General features: G+C 45.4%; 1 protein-coding gene across 1 annotated transcript in view; it reads left to right on the top strand.

Annotated features, from left to right (window-relative positions):
- NBEAL1 (neurobeachin like 1) overlaps window positions 1-21,217 on the top strand; it is a 175,697-nt gene that overhangs the window by 54,177 nt on the left and 100,303 nt on the right. Inside the window, exons 4-10 of the mRNA XM_060257088.1 lie at window positions 3,107-3,268; window positions 5,194-5,275; window positions 8,034-8,161; window positions 10,266-10,348; window positions 16,011-16,096; window positions 18,095-18,401; window positions 20,060-20,166. Coding sequence (XP_060113071.1) covers window positions 3,107-3,268; window positions 5,194-5,275; window positions 8,034-8,161; window positions 10,266-10,348; window positions 16,011-16,096; window positions 18,095-18,401; window positions 20,060-20,166 — 955 coding nt within the window. The remainder of the gene's footprint in view (window positions 1-3,106; window positions 3,269-5,193; window positions 5,276-8,033; window positions 8,162-10,265; window positions 10,349-16,010; window positions 16,097-18,094; window positions 18,402-20,059; window positions 20,167-21,217) is intronic.

Genomic DNA, 21,217 nt, shown 5'->3' with positions numbered 1-21,217 from the left:
CCCTCCCTTCCCCACCCCAGGTCTTTCAATGCCCACAGCTGCGATCGAGCCGCGCTCCGGGCTATCTAAAGGCCGCACCCCCATGCCGATCAGCTGAGAAAGTGACCTGAGATATGAACAAGATGGAGGTGGAGAGTCACTGCCTTCCTCTCCTGGTACCAATTCATCAGGTGTCATTCTGCTCCCTTCTTTCTACCTGGGGCTTTGGTGTCACCCCTCCATATATCCTTCCTCCTACATAAAAAAAAGTAAAGGTAAGTCCCCTGTGCAAGCACCAGTTGTTTTTGACTCTGTGGTGACGTTGCATCACAACGTTTTCACGGCAGACTTTTTACGGGGTGGTTTGCCATTGCCTTCCCCAGTCATCTACACTTTCCCCCCAGCAAGCTGGGTACTCATTTTACCAACCCTGGAAGGATGGAAGGATAGAAGGCTGAACCCAGCTTCTGCTAGGATTGAACGCAGGTCGTGAGCAGAGCTTGGACGGAGTACTGCAGCTTTACCACTCTGCCCCTCATATCAGGAGTAGAACATATCTACATCAGTTACCTCCCAACACAATAAATAAAGGTGGGCAAAGCTTCGTAGTAGTTTCTGGGCTCCGTAGTAGTTTCTGGGCTCTCATTAGTACTGAAGAAGGGCTTAGAAATCAGACGGGGTTGCCTTGATAACTATCCAAACGAATACCCGTGGTTGTCTTCCCGCTTGATGCTTTCCTGGCACCCACCTTACTTTTTGGGGGGGCCAGGCCTAAACGTTTGTCTTTACTCAGGCTTTTAACCTAGTGGTTCCTTTTCAGTTGTTTTATGGTCTCCTCCTAGCCCAAAGACTGTTTTATTAATCCTGTTTTAGATTGCTCTGTTTGGTTGTATGTGTTCTTAACACCCTGGCTTTTTTTAGTTGGCTTGTTTTACTGATCTGTGTTATTGACTTGGTTTTTATGGTCCTGATTAGATTTATTTTAGATGTGAGCTGTCTGGGGCAGGTCTGGAGAAGCCCATACAGGTTTCCTAAATGAATAAATAAAAGTGTGTTTTTCATGTGACTTTTTTCTGAATTGGGCCTGTGTGGGTTAAATCTAGCCACTCAAGGGCACCGTTTCACCCCGTCCCCTCACGTTTCTCTATGCTGCTCATAGATGGTGGGGAAAACCTGTACATGAGGTGGCAAACTTGTACATGAGGTGTACCAGGTGGACCACTTTTAAGTAGGGTTGCCACTCCCCAGTTGGGAGCAGGGGACCCCCCAGTTTGGAAGCTCTCCCCCACCCCGCTTCAGGGAAATCAGGAAGTGCTGAACACTCCATCCATTCCCTATAGAGACCAATTCCCATAGGGTATAATGGAGAATCAGTCCGTGGGTATCTGGGGCTCTGGGTGGGCTGTTTTTTTGAGGTAGAGGCACCAAGTTTGCAGCATAGTATCCAGTGCTTCTCCTCAAAGCACCCTCCAAGTTTCAAAAAGATTGGAGCAGGAGGTCCAATTCTGTGAGCCTCAGAATAAGGTGCCCCTATCCTTCATTATTTCCAATGGAGGGAAGGCATTTAAAAGGTGTGCGGTTCCTTTAAATATGATGGCCAGAACTCCCTTTGGAGTTCAATTATGCTTGTCACAACCTTGCTCCTGGCTCCACCCCCAAAGTCTCTTGGCTCCACCCCCAGTCTCCACCCCCAAAGTACCCACATAATTTCTTGAATTGGACCTGGCAACCCTACTTTTAAGGCCCGTTTGGTTCAGTGGGAGAGCTCAGCACCTGCTCTGCCCCTGAAACAGATGGGGCTACTCAGTTTTCAACCTGTCCTGGACTGTGTCTTAATGCCCATTCTCTGGCATCCTGTGGCATTTGTGGATCATCCGTTTGGTATTTAGTGGGCCTGCCCTTCATGATCTCATCATTGCTGTGCGCCAATTATAGCAAATGCTTCTCCAGAGAAGTCATATTTAAATAAGATTAATCCAATTTTTTTTTCAGATGTGGTTTAATTATAGGATTAAGAAAGAAGAGCTTTGTTGACAAGAAGGGCTGGTTGGCTGTCAGTGGCTGACTTCTTTCATGTTGTTAAGTGTCGAAGGCGTGCCACTAAAGAAAAGATGTGAGAGATGATCGCCGTTTGCCCTTTTTTCACCCAAGTTCCTGGGGTGTATTTTTTCCAAACTCATTTTTTTAAAATTGAATTTTTGCAATAACAATAATACAACAAATAAAAATATAAAGTATTTATACACAATACCGTATTGCATTGTAACCAACAGTTTATGTTAATAATCACTAATAATAAAGTAACCTGTCGGCAATCAGTTGCATCCTTCGTTAATAATAAGAGAAATTAATATATTTCTTTGGGATATTGGACTGAAAGTTAGCATTGCTATTAACATAATCAAAAAAGGGTAACCATCTGTTTAGAAAATCATTTTCCTTCGTAGGAACTTCAGCAACATAGATTTGAGTAGATCCAGGTGGGCAGCCGTGTTGGTCTGAAGCAGTAGAACAAAGGAGGAGTCAAGCGGCAGCTTTATGAACAACAAAGTTTTATTCAGAATGTAAGCTTTCGTATGCTCTAAGCACACTTCATCAGACAATAGTATGGAAAGGCAAGCAGTCCTAAATATTGAGAAAGTGGACATTGAGTTAGTATGCAGAGTCATGGAAATGTATGATTATTTTAATCTGCAAAAAAAAATCTCCATGACTGCAAACTAACTCACTGCCCACTTCCTCTATATTTAGGACTGCTGGCCATTCCGTACTATTGTCTGATGAAGTGTGCTTAGAGCACACGAAAGCTTACATTCTGAATAAAACTTTGTTGGTCTTAAAAGTGCTACTTGACTCCTCCTTTGTTCTATAGATTTGAGTAGCAGGTTTATCTAGAGCGACTATTTCCCAGACTTTTGCTATCCATTGTTGTTTTGTGGGTACTGTTGGTTATTTCCATTGCTGTGCTACCAATGTTTTAGCTGCTGGAATTATCAGCGATGCCAGTTCCTTTTTATATATTGAGAGTTGCAGTGTTGGCTAATAATTTAATTATATGGACTCTATTGTAAAATGGGGAATTGCAATTTAAAATGCTATCAACAACTTTCGGGGTGTATTTTTTTAGGGTGGACGACATACCCCCCGGAATATCGCTGCTTCCCGATAACATCCTTCAGGTCTTGAGGCTCCAACTGCTCCATTGCGTCCAGAAACTGTCGGAAGGATTGGAAGAACCGCAACAAGCCATGTCGCTTCTTCTTGTCAAATTCTTCATTATCCTTTGCCGGTATTTTTTAAAAAGCTAACTGAAGTTCTGTGAGGTTTGATAAGGGGTGGTTTTCAGTATTTCCTCTTCGTGGCTGTTTTGCCCCTTCCGACTCCCACCTGCTTTCCTTCAACTACCCTGCCTCATTCAGTGGCGCCCTCAGTTTCCAAACTTCTCAGCTCCTTTTCTCATTGATGCATCTTCCACTCCCACCACACTAGTGACATTATGTCTCCCTCCAGGCTTTTTTGTGTGGCAGGAACTGCTTTGCATATTAGGCCACGCCCCCTGATGTAGCCAATCCTCCAAGAGCTTACAGGGCTCTTCGTACAGGGCCTACTGTAACCTCCAGGAGGATTAGCTACATCAGTGGGGCATGGCCTAATATGCAAAGGAGTTCCTGCTACAAAAAAAGCCCTGTCTCCCTCATAAGTAGGTGTTGGTCAGCAGGGGTGATGTTAGTGATTCTGGAATCCTGGGCAGAATTCAAGGATGTGGCTCCAGAATCACTGGGGGTGGGGTGGGAACAAGTCACGATACAGCTCCCCTCCTACTTCAGTGGGCTTCTAATGGGGGGGTTGCAGTGAGAGGAAGGAGTTCCCAAACAGGGCAGCTTTGTGGTTTGCCCTCCTCCCCCAGTGTGGGGAAAGGGGCAGTTGCCTCAGTTGCCCCATGGCTAAGACTGCCTTTGTGTGATCTAGAGAAGCAGGGAACATTCCTAAGTGCCTCTATTCAAAAGGGAGGGATGGTGACTCAGTGGTAGAACATCTGTTTGGTAAGCAGAAGGTCCCAGGTTCACTCCTCAGCATCAACTAAAAAGGGTCCAGGCAAATAGACGTGAAAAACCTCAGCTAGAGACCCCGGAGAGCCGCTATCAGTCTGAGTAGACAAAACTGACTTTGATGGACCCAGGATCTGATTCAGTAGAAGGCAGCTTCATATGCTTCATATGTTCAAAAGTAAGTCCTATTTTATTCAATGGGGCTCATTCCCAGGAAAGTGTTTTTAGGATTATAGCTGCAGGTTTGACTTAATGCACCATAATGACCTTTGGCTGCCTCCACACATAATGCACTTTCAGTGCACTTTAGCAATTGTTTGCAACCGGATTTTCCTGTTCCACATAGGAAAACCTAGTTGCAAATGTAATAAATAAATGATTGCTAATGTGCATCGAAAGTGCATTATCCAACGTGTATGAATGGCCTCAGTGATAGTTAAGAACAATGGTGGCCAAACTGTGGCTCAGAAGCCATATGTGGCTCTTTCACACATATTTCACACATTTCACACACATTTCACACATAGAGTTGGAAGGGACCTCCAGGGTCATCAATTCCCTGCACAATGCAGGAAATTCACAAATATCAGCCCCTAAATTTGTGTGGCTCCTGAACCCCCCACCATCCCATCAGCTGGCTTGGAGAAGACATTTCTCTCTTTAAATCACTTCTCTAAGACAAGCCAGCCAGCAACTTGGAGAACGCATTCAAAGTTCTAGTTGTTTTCTTTCCACCTCTACACCCCTCCCCCCATCTATTGCCTGTCTGCTTTGGGCTCTCCAACATTTATTCTATCCAACTCTTACATTAAACAAGTTTGGCCACCCCTGGTTAAGAGTATGGTGAGGATAAGCGGAGGTTGGGGGTGTCAAATTCGAATCCAGTTCCTGTCTCATTTGGGATTGTTTCTTCAATTCTAGTCACCCTCCCCCAATTGTTTCTAATCTGCATTTAGCAACCTTGCAGCTTGAGCATTCAGATTTCCAGTGGAAAGGCACCCACTGACTCTTGAAGTGAGATGATTCTTCCTTTAAGATGTTTTTTCCAAACCCTAAGATGTGTTCCTACCAGTACTTCTGTTGAATGTTGAATAGTATTTCTTAACTTCGGACAGTTTTACCATGGCTGGATCCATTTTCCCCATGACTTCCTCTTTTGTTACAGAAACTTGGCTAATGTGGAAGAAATTGGGACCTGTTCCTACATCAATCACGTCATTACGATGACCACGCTCTATATTCAGCAGGTGGGTGAGAGAGAAATTCTCTTTTCTTGCTTTCCTGTCTGAAATTTGTTCTGCATAGGGAATTGACTTGGGTAGGACATCTCTTCTCCATGGAACCCATTCATTATGGATAAGCATATGGAGCAGAGTTTCATCAGTGGCTATTAGCCACAATGTATTGTTGGAACTCTCTGTCTGAAGCAGTGATGCTCTGTATTCTTGGTGCTTGGAGGAGGGCAACAGTGGGAGGGCTTCTGGTGTCCTGGCCACACTGATAGACCTCCTCATGGCACCTGGGGTTTTTGGCTACTGTGTGACACAGAGTGTTGGACTGGATGGGCCATTGGTCTGATCCAACATGGCTTCTCTTATGCTCTTATGACCATTCACTTGAATATATACACATTGCACCTGTGACTCTTGTGAGCAGGGATAAATTCCTGTCAGTCTGGTTAACTTGGCACATTTCTCATGTTCTCACCACAGAATTCACAAAATCCACCACCCAGGCAAAAAAAAAGGGAGGGGGGAAATCCTATCCTTGAAATTTTAAAAACCTGTGTGATATGATGTGAGAACTTTGAACAGTAGTCTCACAGGAAGAAGGGAAATTATTGTGTACATCCTGGGGAGACTCTGTGAGACTCTCACACCAGACCTCAAAACTGGGTTTTAGTTTCAAAGTGGTTTACAAGGAAGTTGGCAGAACATTGCTGAAATAAAATTTGAGTGTGAAAAGAAGCCCTGATGGGTTCAGTGGGAGCATGGACGGTGGGAGCATGGAGGAACGATGGCTCAGTGGTAGAGCATCCGCTTGGTAAACAGAAGGTCCCAGGTTCAGTCCCCGGCATCTCCAACTAAAAAGGGTCCAGGCAAATAGGCGTGAAAAACCTCAGCTTGGGACCCTGGAGAGCTGCTGCCAGTCTGAGTAGACAAGCCTGACTTTGATGGACCGAGGGTCTGATTCTGTAGAAGGCAGCTTCATATGTTCATATGGATACAGGAGTCCAAAACAAGACTTCTCTTGAGATCTTGACCGTACTTCAAGACCTCCTTAGCTTCAACAAAAAACCTTCATTTCTTTAGGTGGCAGCTTTTTTGTTGAGAATTCTTTGGTCTCCCAGTTCGCATTGTTTCCCTAGACTTGGAAAAATAATGAGGCCTAAGCTTTGGCGTGAAGTACAAAGAAACCTAGGGTTCTAATAGAGCCTGGATATATGATTTAACCAGAGTTTAAGATCAAGAGCAGGCCTTGGTTTGCAGATGCCCTTGATCCGTCCTCCTCCTTCCTTGCCATTTTCCCCGCCCTCCCTCTACCTAGTTTCAAAGTTTGTGACTCTTGTCTCGCAGTTTTAAGTGAAACTGGGTGTACTTCTAATCACACCTTGAGCAGGTATGTCAAAGTGAGTGTAGGTGCATAGCTAGTTTCGTTTTAATCAGGGTTACGTGTAAAGTTGCAGCCATAGGGTTGCCAAGCCACAGTTTTGCCCCTTCTGGTTTGGAAGCCCTCTGCCTGTTTCAAGTTTATGAGAAAGCGGGAGGGGAGGGAAATGTCTGCTGGGCACTCCATTATTCCCTATGGAGACTTGTCTCCATAAGGTATAAAGGAGAATTGATCCATGGGTATCTGGAGCTCTGGAGGAGCTTTTCTTAGACAGAGGGACCAAATTTTCCGCATCCTCTCCTCAAAAAAATCCCCCAAGGTTCAAAAAGATTGGACTAGAGGATCCCATCGTATGAGCCCCAAAAGAAGGTGCCCCTATCCTCCATTATTTCCAATGGAAGGAAGGCATTTAAAAGGAGTGCGGTCCCCTAAAATGTGATGGCCAGTCATGCTTGTCACAACCTTGCTTCTGGCTCCACCCCCAAAATTCCCAGATATTTCCTGAGTTGGATCTGGCAACCCAGGGCTTTTTTTAGCAGGAACCCACAAGAAAGCAGCTCCGGCTGGCTTGGTGTCAGGGGGTGTGACCTAATATGCAAATTAGTCCTTGCTGGGCTTTTTCTGCAAAAAAGCCCTATGTAAAACAATGATGCTATCAGGGGGTGTGGCCTAATGTGCAAATGAGTTCCTGCTGGGCTTGTTCTACAAACAAAGCCCTGTGGCAACCCTATGCAGCTGTGTAGATGGGCATGAGAGGAGTGGCAGGAGGCATTATGTCTGGTTCCACAACATTTCCTAATCCTTAAACTTTGCTTCATTTGAGCACCTGAGGGCCAAGCTACATGAATTGCTAGTGAAGGACTGGCAGCCATTTTGAAGCTTGAAGACCTCAGTGGCAACTCCTCAGTAAAAATGCAGCAAGAGCCTGATGTGGTCCGGGACCATTTCTGCCTCCTCACTTGCTGTTTTTTGAGAGCTGAAATGGACTGTGGACTGTGGGGCGCGTGTGATGATTTCCCTGTGCCCCCGATGGTGTTGTTTCCCCCATTCCTTGGATTGTTTCAGCTCCTGAAAATGCTGTAATGGGAAGATAGGAGCCCCTCCTCCCCTGCACTGTGGTCCAGATCCAAATCAGAACTTTTTACACAGGAGTTTCCACCAGTGACATCCAATTACAGTTATGACTGAAGGTCTCCATGGTGGACACGTGTAAAGCATAATGTGTAGTTTTGCCTAATGGTAGTTTAGAGCTTAACTGGTTTGGGGAGGTGCCTTTTTTGTGGTGTGTGTGTTTTCTTTCTTTAAACTTTGTTTATATACTTCCTTGAGATCCATGCTTGTAAAACCTGGGTTTCTAGAAGCATTTTTTTCTGACCACATGTTTTTACCTCTTAGTTAAAAAGCAAAACAAAAGAGAAAGAACTGGCAGATCAAACACCCATCGAAGAGTTTGTGAGGCACGCGCTGGCTTTTTGCGAAAGCCTCTATGATCCGTATCGAAACTGGAGGCAGAGAATTGCAGGGTAAGTGTGACTCCAGTGACAACATTTAAATTCTTCTCATAATCTTTTTAAAATACGAATGACTTGTCTGGGTGGGAAAATGGCCTGCCGCAGCCCTGAAAACCCCGTGCAAAGCTAAAAATAAAAAGTGTGTGTACATTTCTGTTGTGTTGTACCGCTTAGGGCTTGACTTTCAGCTGGGGTTGCCAATCTCCAAGTGGGGGCAGGGGATCCCCCGGGTTGGAGGCCCTCCCACCTCTTCAGGGTCATCAGAAAGCTGGGGGAGGGGAGGGAAATGTCTGCTGGGAACTCCATTATTCCCAATGGAGACTTGTTCCCATAGGAAATAATGCAGAATTGATCCTTGGGTATCTGGGGCTCTAGGGGGGGGGCTGTTTTTTGAGGTAGAGGAACCAAATTTTCAGTATAGCATCCAGTGCTGCTCCCCAAAACCCTCCAAGTTTCCAAAAGACTGGACTAGGGGGTCCAGTTCTATGAGCCCCCCTCAAAAGGTGCCCCTGTCCATTATTTCCTATGAAAGGAAGGCATTTAAAAAGGTGAGCGGTCCTTTGAAATGTGATGGCCAGAACTCCATTTGGAGTTCAATGATGCTTGTCACACCCTTGCTCCTGGCTCCATCCCCAAAGTCTCCTGGCTCCACCCCCAAAGTCCCCAGATATTTCTTGAATTGGACTTGGCAACCCTACTTTCATCTTTTTTGGGCTGTGAGGGAGCCCACAGCAGCCTTCCTTGTCCTGTGTAGGCAGCCAGAGTAACATCAGAAGCTCTGGATCTAGGCTTCCCAAGCTCCTGCTGAGGGCTGGGGTTCCCCCAGGGGTCCCAACCCACTGGCATGGAGCAGGCTGTTGGGAGGATCCCTGCCCCCAAAGAGCCCCGTCATGAACGGCAGTGATGACATGGCGACGTCACCTGGAGGTGATGTATCGTGCCAGGCCTGTCGCATGGGCATGCTCTAGGAATTTGGGGGAAACTCTATGATTTTGCATGGGGATGCTCTAGCAATTTTGGGGAAAACTCTATGGCACTAAGTCCCCCAAATTGCTTTTTTTTGCATGTGCGAAAAAAGTCCCCAGCAGCTGGTGGGGACTTGGCAACCCTACCTGGATCCCATGGAACTGCTAACTATGAGGTCAAGAAGTATGTTCCCAACCTGCCGGCCCACATCGGACTGGTAGGACCCTCCCCTGGCATCGCTGGCGTGATGACATCACCCAGAAGTGACGTTATTGTGGCGACGTCACTTGCCAGCTGCCTTAAGCATTTCCAGGGAAACACTATGGTTTCCCTGGACACTCTAGCGATTTGGGAGGTAAAACTCTGTGGTACAATAGGTACCATAGAGTCCCCCCCCCCAAATCGCTAGCGCGTCCGGGGGAACCATAGAGTTTTTCTGGAAATGCCTAGAGTGGCTGGTAAACGACGTCACTGACACAATGATGTCACTTCCGGGTGACGTCGCACCTTGCGGGTATTGCACTCATGAAAAAAGTCCCCCACTGGAGGCAGCGGGGGACTTGGGAACCCTACCCCAGTTGCTGCTGTTGAGGCCTACTTCTCACTTTCACTTTCCTGTTTGTTCCCTACTGATTTTTCAGTGTGCGAAAAGCAGCCCCACATGAATCGTAGAACTGGTACAGTCATATGTTTGTGAAACTAAATACTCTTATCTGTATAGAAGTGCAAGGTGTCGAAATAAAGGTGCTCAAGACTGTACCTTGGTGGTGTTTAAAATATTATAAAAGCTTTGATAGAATAAGCATGGAGTACAGTAAGTTGTGTTGGAACGAACGGGGTGTCCCCAACCATTTGTGGACTGGGTAGAAGAGGACTTTCTCATCTTCCCCTCTGACTGCAGTCCCTTGAGTGTCTTGAAATTTGTTCTTGGCGATCAGCAGACTGGTGCGGGGGGACACAGTGGAGGTTTGCAGTGGAAGGAGGGCAGAAATTGCATGCTTTTGGAAGACTGGCCATTTTCAGAACTTTGTGATTGAGTATATGCCATTATACGTTTTTCAGCGCACACAAAACTGTTCTGCTTATCTGCCTCTAAATTCCTTTTTTTTTTTCTGTCACTCTCCTTCCCCCTCTTTTTGTGCTATTGCAGGCGGATTCTGGGCACCGTTGAAAGAAGCAGACAAAAGTATAAGCCCGCTTCGCTCACTGTGGAATTTGTCCCTTTCTTTTACCGTGAGTGTTGCAGTCTTACATGCCAGAATATTACTGGAGCTTACCTTGGAATGAGAGTATTTTCAGGAATAGCAGATTGGATCCAAAGCCTTGTTCCTCCTTGTATGGCACCATTATTCACAGCGGAGCACAGGGCTGTAGCCAGTGTGGGGGCACACAGGGGCGGTGTCCCCTATAATATCTGCAGCAACCCTATCCAATCTTCCCTAATCTTCAGTGAAAGGGAAGATTGGGTGGGGGGTGCTGCAGGTTCTATAGGGCAGCGGTCCCCAACCTTTTTGGCACCAGGGACCGGTTTTGTGGAAGACAATTTTTCCAGGGACAGGGTGGGGGACGGGCAATGGTTTTGGAATAATACAATTGTGCATTTTATTTCTATTAGTTTGGCATCGTGGTTAAGTGTGCAGACTCTTATCTGGGAGAACCGGGTTTGATTTCTCACTCCTCCACTTGCAGCTGCTGGAATGGCCTTGGGTCAGCCATAGCTCTCACAGAGTTGTCCTTGGAAGGGCAGCTTCTGTGAAAGCTCTCTCAGCCCCACCTACCTCACAGGGTGTCTGTTGTGGGAGTGGAAGGTAAAGGAGATTGTGAGCCGCTCTGAGACTCTGAAATTTGGAGTGGAGGGCAGGATATAAATCCAATGTCATCTTATTATTTTTGTCGTTACTACATTGTAATATATAATGAAATAACTATGCAAGTCACGGCCCGGTACTGGTCCACAGACCGGGGGTTGGGGACCCCTGCTATAGGGGACACCACCCTTCCCCCCCCCCGCCCCGCTGGCTACAGCCCTGGTGGGGCATGTCCCTCCCATGTTAGGCACTTGTGTTCACTCAAGACCAATTTATTTCGATGAGCCCCAAAGTGCCCAGCACAAGAAGAACATGGTCTGTGGCAGAGGAACTTGCTCACAGCAGACAAAGAGGCATTTAAGTGGAAAGACAGTTTAGGACCTTAGGCTGTTTTTTGTTATGCAGTTTTAATCTCCAAATGATAGGAACTGCTGCATAAAGAAAGTAATCCTCTTGTTTGTTTTGTCATCTGTCACATGGATATTTTCATTAATAAGAGTTGGGTTTCAACTGGGTAAGTGCTAAACTACAGACTGAAAATGAAGCTCCGTATATTCCAGCTTGATCTATTTTTAATGTTGTACGTATTTGTTTTGTTTTATTAATAAAATATTTGTTTTAAAAAGAAAAAGGAAATGAAGCTCTGGAGGGATGTGAGTTTGAACAGTAGCAAACCTTGGTTTGTTTTGCTTCTCCAAATGGTGGCTTGGAGAATTGTCCAAATGGTTTGTGACCCCAAGCTGGGTTGTGGCTAGGGGTTGCTAACCTCCAGTTCCCCTGGAGAAAATGGCTGCTTTGGAGGGTGGAGTCTATGGCGCTGTACCACATGGAAGCCCCTCCCTTCTCCAAACCCCATCCCTCCTCAAGGTCCACCCACAAAATGTCCAGGTTATTCCCAACTCAGAGCTGGCAAACCTAGTTGTGGCTGTCTTGTAGGGGTGTCCTGAGGCCCAACCTTCCTAAGTTGGAAGAGCAGGGCTTTTTTAAAAGCAGGAACTCACAGGAACGCAGTTCTGACTGGCTTGGTGTCCAAGGGTGTGGCCTGATATGCAAATGAGTCCCTGCTAGGATTTTTTTTTACAGAAAAGCCCTGTGTGAAGCGATGATGTCAGGGGATGTGGCCTAATATGCAAATGAGTTCCTGTTGGGGGGGGGTTCCTACCAAAAAAATCCTGTGGAAGACCATGTTTTGGGTCCATTTCCTTCAGGGGAGACAAAAACATAACAAAAGGTGGAACTGAGCTTTCTCTCTTCCTGCTCATTCTCCTGCTACATGCCAACAACTGTGTGGGCAGCAGTGGGTATAATTCAGACTGTTGACTCCAGGAAACCACCACTCCCAGCACCAAGGGCCCCAAAAATAAAGTATACAAATGCCCCACTTCAAAATGTTCAATGCGTGCACTGAGTTCTCTTCTTGTGTAGTTTATAAACTCATGCTCTGTTCTTGAGGCTTCTAAATAAAGCATCTAAAGCTACTGAGGCATCTATCTGAAATTTAAAATGAAATTATTTCACTGCCATGCATATTCTGGTTTATTTATTTTAAACATCTCTGAACCACTTTTCCAGCCAATTCAGGGTCTCCAAGGCAGTGAACATTTTTTTTAAAAAAATCACTGATGTGCTAATAGTAGAATTCCAATCCAGCATTAATGTGAATTCCCTAAGATATTTATTTCTGCATGTTTTACTTAAATGGCTAACTCCAGATTGTCATTTCAGTGGTCAGCTTGTTGTATTACCCAGTCACGTCCCCCTACTTTCCTTTTTTGGTTTTTTGGAAAAAGAAAAGATAAAACGGTGACTTTTGAACAGTGCCAGCTCGTGACACGATTGGAAGTTTCTCGTAGTGCTAATTCCAAGCAAAATATTCCTTTGCGGCTCTGGCTGCAGCTAGTCTGTCTGTAGAAGGTTGTTGCTGTGGCAACTGCTTCCAGGTTAATGTTTATTGCTCAGAAACATTCCTTTGGCTATTTGTAAGTGCCTTATGTCAGGTGTGGCGTGAGCAAACATAATTATTTTTTCCCCCCAGTGAAATGGACCAGTTTGGGCTGATGCCTGTTCTCTTTGTAGTCTAATACTATTTTTGGATTTTGTCAAATCACCTTGGGCATTGTTAACATTTATTGCTGAATTACACTTATTTAAGTTCTGTTTCAGTACCTAAAACCTCAGTGCAAGTAACTGCCGCTTTACGTGTTTAACAGCAGTGCTTCTCAAATGTTTTGAAGTGAGACATGCTCTGCTTTTTTGAGGCCACAAGCGAGGTAATGCTTCTTTCTTCCTTCTCCCCAACATAAAATGCAGGCATCTCCCTTCAGGGTAACACTGAGCAAGGATATATTTTAGTTGCCGTTAGGGCCTTTTTTGTAGGAAAAAGCCCATCCCGAACTCATTTGCATATTAGGCCACACACCCTGATAGCAGCATTGTTTGTTTTGTCACCTGTCACCTGGATATTTTCATTAATAAGAGTTGGGTTTCAACTGGGTAAGTGCTAAACTGCAGACTGAAAATGAAGCTCTGTATATTCCACCTTGATCTATTTTTAATGTTCTTTGTAGAAAAAGCCAAGCAGGAACTCATTTGCATATTAGGCCACACCCCCCGATAGCAGCATTGGTTTACGCAGGGCTCTTTGTAGAAAAAGCCCAGCAGGAACTCATTTGCATATTGGGCCACACCCCATGACGCCAAGCCAGTCAGGACTGCGTTCCTGTGCGTTCTTGCACAAAAAAAGCCCTGGTTGCCATACATACATAGTGCCAGCTGAACCACAGATTATCTTTGCAGTCATTTCACACATTATGAAGCGGGAAGCCCAAATTTGGAGTTGAGTCTCCTCTTCCATCTCACCTTTCTGATTCCTGGCCAGTGTTCCCTCTAAGCTGAGTTAGCGTGAGCTAGCTCACAGATTTTTAGCCTCTAGCTCAGGAAGGATGACCCCAGAGCACACTCATTTATGCAGTAGCGCACAACTTGAATGCCAGTAGCTCACGAAGTAGAATTTTTGCTCACAAGACTCTGTGGCTTGGAGCAGGAGGGTCCAACCCCTGGGCCTAGGACTGGTACCGGTCCATGGCCTGTTAGTGACCAGGCCACGAGTTGTATAATTATTTCATTATATATTACAATGTGGCACGGAGTGGTAAAGCTGCAGTACTGCAGTCCTAAGCTCTGGTCATGTCCTGAGTTCGATCCCTGGCAGAAGCTGGGTTTTCAGAAGCTCGAGGCTGACGCAGCCTTCCCTCCTTCCAAGGTCGGTAAAATGAGTCCCCAGCTTGCTGGGGGGAAAGTGTAGATGACTGGGGAAGGCAATGGCAAACCACCCCATAAAAAGTCTGCCGTGAAAATGTTGTGAAAGCAGAAACGACTGGTGCTTGCACAGGGGACCACTTTTACCTTTTTAAATAATAGAAATAAAGACCACAATTGTATCATCCTGAAACCATCTCTCCCCCCACCTACCCCAGCCCTTGAAAAAATTGTCTTCCATGAAACTGGTCCCTGGTGCCAAAAAGGTTGGGAACCGCTGGCTTAGAGGGAACACTGCTCCTTGCCTTGCTGACCTACTTCAGGAGGGTTGCAACTCACTTTGGAGTTGTTTGAGAATGACTGGCTTGGATCCAGCGATGTGCAAGTGGACACATAAATGGACTTTGTGCAGTTCTGCTTGCGCAAGATCCTACGCAACACCTAGGTACCAAAATCTGAGATGTACCCACTCATATGTTATAGTGCCCCAAATGGGTTGTTTGCAGATCTTGTGCAAATGGAAATGAGGCTAGGATAAAATTAGTACAAGCAGCTACTGCAGTCTTTGTCATGCTTTTTACTTGCACAGGAGAAGAAGAAGATTATGATATTGGATTTATATCCCGCCCTTCGCACCTAATCTCAGAGTCTCAGAGCGGCTCACAATCTCCTTTACCTTCCTTCCCCATAACAGACACCCTGTGAGGTGGGTGGGACTGGAGAGGGCTCTCACAGCAGTTGCCCTTTCAAGGACAACCTCTGCCAGAGCTATGGCTGACTCAAGGCCATTCCAGCAGCTGCAAGTGGAGGAGTGGGGAATCAAACCCACTTCTCCCAGATAAGAGTCCGCACACTTAACCACTACACCAAACTGGCTACTAGAATGTGGACATTTTACACTGGATCCAACACAATGTCTGATGAAGCTATTAAGAAAAGATTGCCTGTATTTTCCAGTTAATACAGTTGATTTTATCTAGTTTAATGTCTTGTCTTTGTGTAACTTCGGAAGGTGCTGTGGCTTAGTGGTAGAGCATCTGCTTGGCATCCAGAAGGTCCTGGGTTCAATCCCCGGTATTTCCATTTAAAAGGATCAGGCGCTAGGAGATGTGAAAGACCTCTGCCTGAGACCTTGGAGAGCTACTTGCAAGTCTGAGTAGACAGTATTGATCCTGATGAACCAATGTCCTGATTCAGTACAAGGCAGCTTCATGTGTGCTGAATTGCAGGATATGACTTTTTCTACCAAAAAAGCCCAACAGGAACTCATTTGCAGATTAGGCCACAGTCCTGACATCACCATTGTTTTGCGCAAGGCTTTTTTTGGTAGAAAAAGCCCAGCAGGAGCTCATTTGCATATTAGGCCACACCCCTTAGCACCAAGACAGCCAGAACTGTGTCACTGTGGGTTTCTGCTAAAAAAAAAAGCCCTGTTTATGATAGTTGAATGGTATACCCTAACCTTTGGTACCCAGGATATTTTTTCTCCTATGCAAGTGAAATTATATATATAGTAGTTCAGATGACATATATCTGAACTTCTATATAGTATTTGACTGGTTTTATCTGGATGTAATCTGCCCTGAGGCCATCTGGGAAAGGGCGGAATATAAATTTACCAACATAAATAACTAAAACAAATAATTGGATACATGCTTCACACTTACACTGTTACACTTTTACTTTGAATGGAACTGAAGAGCTGCATTGTTTAAGAATTCTTTTTTCCTTGGGAGACTGTATTGGGTTGTGCTTTCAAGACTGTTTTGATTCAAGGATTATGGAAGCCATCCCGTGAAATATTCTGTTAATTTGTTCTCTTCTTTCAGAGTGTTTTCAAGAAAGTGAGCATCTGAAAGAAAGCTTGAAATGTTGCCTGCTGCATCTCTTTGGAGCAATTATAGCTGGGGGGCAGGTAAGATGGGGGGCTGTACAGGGGGAGGGGCTGAGGCACAACAGTAACACATCTGCTTGGCATGTGGAAAATCCCAGGTTCAATTCCCAGCGTCTCCATTTGTAAGGATCAAGTAGTAAATCACAGCTTCTCAATCTTTTTGAGCCTGTAGACAACTTTGAAATCCTGATTCAGTATGGTGGGCACAGCCACAAAATGGCCGCCATAAAATGGCTGCTGCAGAAGGTGGCGGCAGCTTCAAAAAGGTTGCCCAACTTACTTTGGATCACCCAGAGAATATCCTCGGAAGGATGGAAGGCTGAGTCAACCTCGAGCCGGCTACCTGAAAACCCAGCTTCCACTGGGGATCAAACTCAGGTCGTGAGCAGAGCTTAGGGCTACAGTACTGCAGCTTTAACACTCTGCGCCGTGAGGCTGCTCAGCTTCACAGAGGTACACGCAAACCTTAAAGCAATGGTGCTGATCAGGGGTCATTTTGTAGAAAAAGAGATGCCGGAGCTCATTAGCATGACTCATTTGCCTAACACTTGCATATTCCACACACTCCTGACATCACCGGAAGATGTACTAAATTATATCCACTCAGCATCTACCTTAAAATGCCTCTTGAATTATCATCATCATAACAAAACCTTACTCCCATCATACTTTTAAAATTACTTCCTTTTATGTGGCCACAGTGGCATGATGAAGATTTCCATCTGTCTGGATTATTTTCCCATTTTTTGTTTGGAAAAATATGAGAAACTTTGTCAAATCTTAGCGTTCAGCAGAATTCTCACAGGGGGGTTTGAACAATGGAGCCCAGAAGCAAGTGTTTTTTGGGGGGAGGGGGGTAAGAAAGAAAGAACACAATAAAATGTAGAGATTCTGGAGCTCCGCTCCTGTGAGCTGCTGCCCAAAATGAGGCCTGGTGTTGAAAGCGCACACTGTTTCAAAGCTGAAGTAGGCTTAGTGGCACGTGAGCCCACGTAGCACCTAGCAGGTGGGATTTCAGTCATGCGTAAAAAGCAGAAGGCATATTATACCTTGTTCCAAAGAGATGCTCCTCTTTGCGGGGAGCAAAACATTACCCCGGTTGCTAGACTGAGCCACTTGCTTGAGTAAATAAGCTACAGGGATTGGACTCCAAGTGCAAATATTGTGCCAGTATCTGGTACATTGAGCATAACGTACTTCAAGTCAAGAAGAGGAGAAATATGCACGTTTCGGTGCCAAGGAGTTGAGAAATGTGTATTAGAATAGGCTGGAAATGTGGCAGCCCCACCCTGTCTATTTATTTAGCCGGGTTCCGCATCTGGTGGCTTGAAACCAGCTTCTGGTCTGTTGTCCTCACATTGCAGTGACATATTGATGGCACACGTGAACTGCCTGGCAAGAATATCAGTCTGGGGTTGGAATAAGCAGAGGAGGAATTTCTCCTGCAGGGATTTCCAAGTAGGGTTTTAAACAACATTGTTTGTACCAGAAGAATTTCAGATTTCAGAGAGTTACATATAGCCTAATTCAGGTTCTCAAATGTCTGTCTGTCTATCTACAGTATCTAAATATCTATCTTTCGTCTGTCTGTCTGTCTATCATCTATCCATCTATCATCCATCTATCCAACTCCATCCATCCATCATCCGTCTGTCTGTTTATCATTTTATCATCCATCTATCATCTATCTTCTTTCGTCTATCATCCATCATCTATCTAGCATTTGTCTGTCTATCTATCTACTATCTTCTATTGTCTGTCATCCATCTATCATCTATCTAGTGTTGTCTGTCTGTCTGTCTAGCATCCATCCATCCCCCTTCCCCAGCCCCAAAATGGGCTCAGGGCGGCTTACAGTAAGAGGCAGGGGGATGAGGAGTTGTTGCCTTTTTAAAATGCTATCAACTCAGCAGTTTTATGCAGATAAAGCAGTATCTTCAGAATTGTTGAATTTGTCAGATGCCTTTTAAAAAAGATACTGATGCCTGGTGTTGGGGGTGATTTCATTGATGCCTTTAGAGAAACGCTCTTCAAGCGATCTCTCCCGCCACCATGGAAGTCTTGATGCGCGTGCTGGCAGACTGCGACATGTGGGATAACAGAGACCCCGACGAAGTGAGCCGGAAGGCGGAGCTGACGCTGAAGTGCCTGACGGAGGTGGTCCACATCCTTCTGACCAGCAGCTCCGATCAGCGGCAGGTGGAAACCAGCACCATATTGGAGAACTACTTCAAACTGCTCAACTCCGACCACGCCGCTCTGCCAAATCCGAGGCGGTCGAGGCAGTGGGAGAGCAGGTTCATAGCACTGCAGATCCAGATGTTGAGTAAGTAGCGCAGTATCCTTTGAGGCAGTGCTCGCTCTAAGCTAAGTTAGCATGAGCTAGGCCATAGTTTTTTAGCCTCTGGCTCACACATTTTTGTCTTAGCTCAGGAAAAATGGCCCCAGAACAAACTGATTTATGTAGTAGCACAGTGCTTCCCAACCTTTTTTGCACCAGGGTCTGATTTTGTGGAAGGCAATTTTTCCACGGACTGGTGGGGGAGGGCATGCTGGGTTTTTTGCCGCCCCAGGCTGCCCCCTGTCCCTGCTCCCCATGGGGGTCTTTAAATGAGGGATAGGCGATGGTTACTGCCACGATGCCCCTTCCACCTACTCAGGACCTGGATAGATGAAAGAGGTGGTGCTTCGGGGCTAGACTACACTGCCTCTTTAGTCTGCCCAGGCCCCAGGCGGGCAAAAGGGGCGGCAAGGCTGCTCTGCCTCTTTCGGCGAAAGGGTTGGTAGGGCTGCTCTACCTCACTCCATGGCCTGGTTGCTAACAGGTCACAGACCGTACCGGTCCATGAACTAGGGGTCGGGGACCCCTGCAGTAGCTCACAAAGTAAAATTTTTGCTCGCAAAATTTCACAGCTTAGAGGGAGTATTGCTAGGGGTCTGCAGTTTCTGGTACCAGAGCCAAATGTCACTCAGTACAGAACCAAATAAGGCTCTTAAAAAAACAAAACAAAATCCTTCCGGTATTGTAATGTTTGCTGATATTTCTGGTGGTCCCTTGTCCCTTTTTAAAAATTTTAGGCACCGGTTAACCAGGGCAGGATAAGGTGGTTCTGGTAATGTTTCTTTGGAGTAGTTGTGGACAGAGATATTCAACAGAGGGAAATTCAAGCATACAACACAACTTTATTTGTAGAGGACAAGGTGAAAGTGTACAGTTTCTGTTTGCTTTAGTTGAATATAAATGACAGACTTTATAACAGTGAACACTAGGCAGATGTTATGCTATTCCCACTTTTCTGTGAGCTTACCCTTCTCTCAGGATTCATAATATATATCTTCTCCCTTGAGGTGAATGCTTTGTATTCTTCAGTCTGGCTCCGTCTGGGGCACTGACTTGTCCACTGATGGTTCTGCTTCTTAGGGGAAGGGCTGTGGCTCAGTGGCAGAGCATCGGCTTGGCCTGCAGGTGGTCCCCAGTTTGATCCCCAGCATCTCCAGTTCAAGGATCAGGCAGTAGGTGATGTGAAAAACCTCCGTCCATGGAGAGTCGCTGCCAGTCCGAGTGGACGAGACTGGGCTGACGGTGTGATTCAGTATAAGGCAATTTCACATGCGTTAGTGCCACATCCACTGCTGAAAACTAAGTTCTGCTTCTTCGTATTAGATCATTTGTGGCCTACAGCCAGGACTTTTTTTTTTTTTAGCAGGAACTCCTTTACATGTTAGGCCACACCCTCTTTTGTAGCCAGTTCTCCAAGAGCTTACAGGGCTCTTCTTACAGGGCCTACTGTAAGCTCCAGGAGGATTGGCTACATCAGGGGGCGTGGCCTAATATGCAAAGGAGTTCCTGCTACAAAAAAAGCCCTGCCTACAGCCCTGGTTCCTGTTGAACGCTTTTTGGCTTTCACGGTCCCAAAGATGATAGGTAGAGTTTCACAAACGACAACATGTGTGACCTTATTTCTCTTCTGTTTCCTCTTGCAGATACCATCACCTCCATGCTAGATTGTGTGGACAGGCCTGTTCTGCAAGCCATTTTCCTGAACAGTAACTGTTTTGAACATCTCATCCGGCTGCTGCAAAACTGCAAGGTAAACGGAGTGTTGCATGAGCGTTGCTGTCTCCGAGAGAAAAATGTTCCAGCTTTCATAACAGCTCAGTTCTAATGTCTGAAGCTGTACACTGAGATAAAATCTTTATGGGAATCGGGGAGAAAATGGCTTAGTGTAAGAACAATTGTATCCCCGAGGAATATCTTGTACTTCTTGAATGCTGTTAATGCTGTTTCCAAAGCTCCCTTTTTGTATAGATGTGCATCTTGTGCTCTCGATGCACTTTAATGTATTATATGGTGCACATTCACCTACGGGATGGCCCAGGTTAGCCTGATCTTGTAAGATCTCAGAAGCTAAACAGAATCAGCCCTGGTTAGGACCGATATTTCCTCTAAGCTGTGGAGTCATTTGTTCGTTCGTTCGTTTAATTTTAATACGGTCAACAACCAGCACAAATCAGAAAAAAAATTACAAAAGCTAAAATACAAAGCTAAAATACTTACAAAATATTCGAACGTCGCATAAGATAACAGTGGGAAGTTATATAAAATAGCAATTAAAATTTGGCTTCAGAACATAATATATCATTGCGAACTTTACATGCAGTTGAAAAGAACCTTGCACAAGGACCTTTAATCTGTGGGTTCGCTCCCATAAGAAACTTCCTAGTGATCTCAAAATTAGAAAGACTGTAATGGCCCTGGAATCTGCTTATTAAGGGACTAATTAACCTTGCTGGTATCTCCTGGTAAAATTGGCATGAAAGGAGAACATGTTCAACAGTTTCGATGGCCCCTACTTCACAAGGGCAGACCCTCTCATTCTTAGGGAACCTTTCTATAACTCCCCTCTAAAACTGCAGAGTCTTGTAAGCAAAAGCTGTGGAGTTTTAAAGTAAGCAAAAATTCTAGTTTGTGAGCTACTGGCATTAAAGTTGTGAACTACCCCATAGATTAGCTTGCTTGCGGCCATTTTTTCCTGAGCTGAGACAAAAATGTGTGAGCCAGAGGCTAAAAAATTGTGAGCTAGCTCACACGAACTCAGCTTAGAGAGATCACTGAATAGGACTCGGATAGAAGACTAACAG

This window comes from Heteronotia binoei, chromosome 16, assembly GCF_032191835.1.
Source record: "Heteronotia binoei isolate CCM8104 ecotype False Entrance Well chromosome 16, APGP_CSIRO_Hbin_v1, whole genome shotgun sequence".
Classification (NCBI taxonomy): Eukaryota; Metazoa; Chordata; class Lepidosauria; order Squamata; family Gekkonidae; genus Heteronotia; species Heteronotia binoei.
This window is presented reverse-complemented; position numbering and strand designations above follow the sequence as displayed.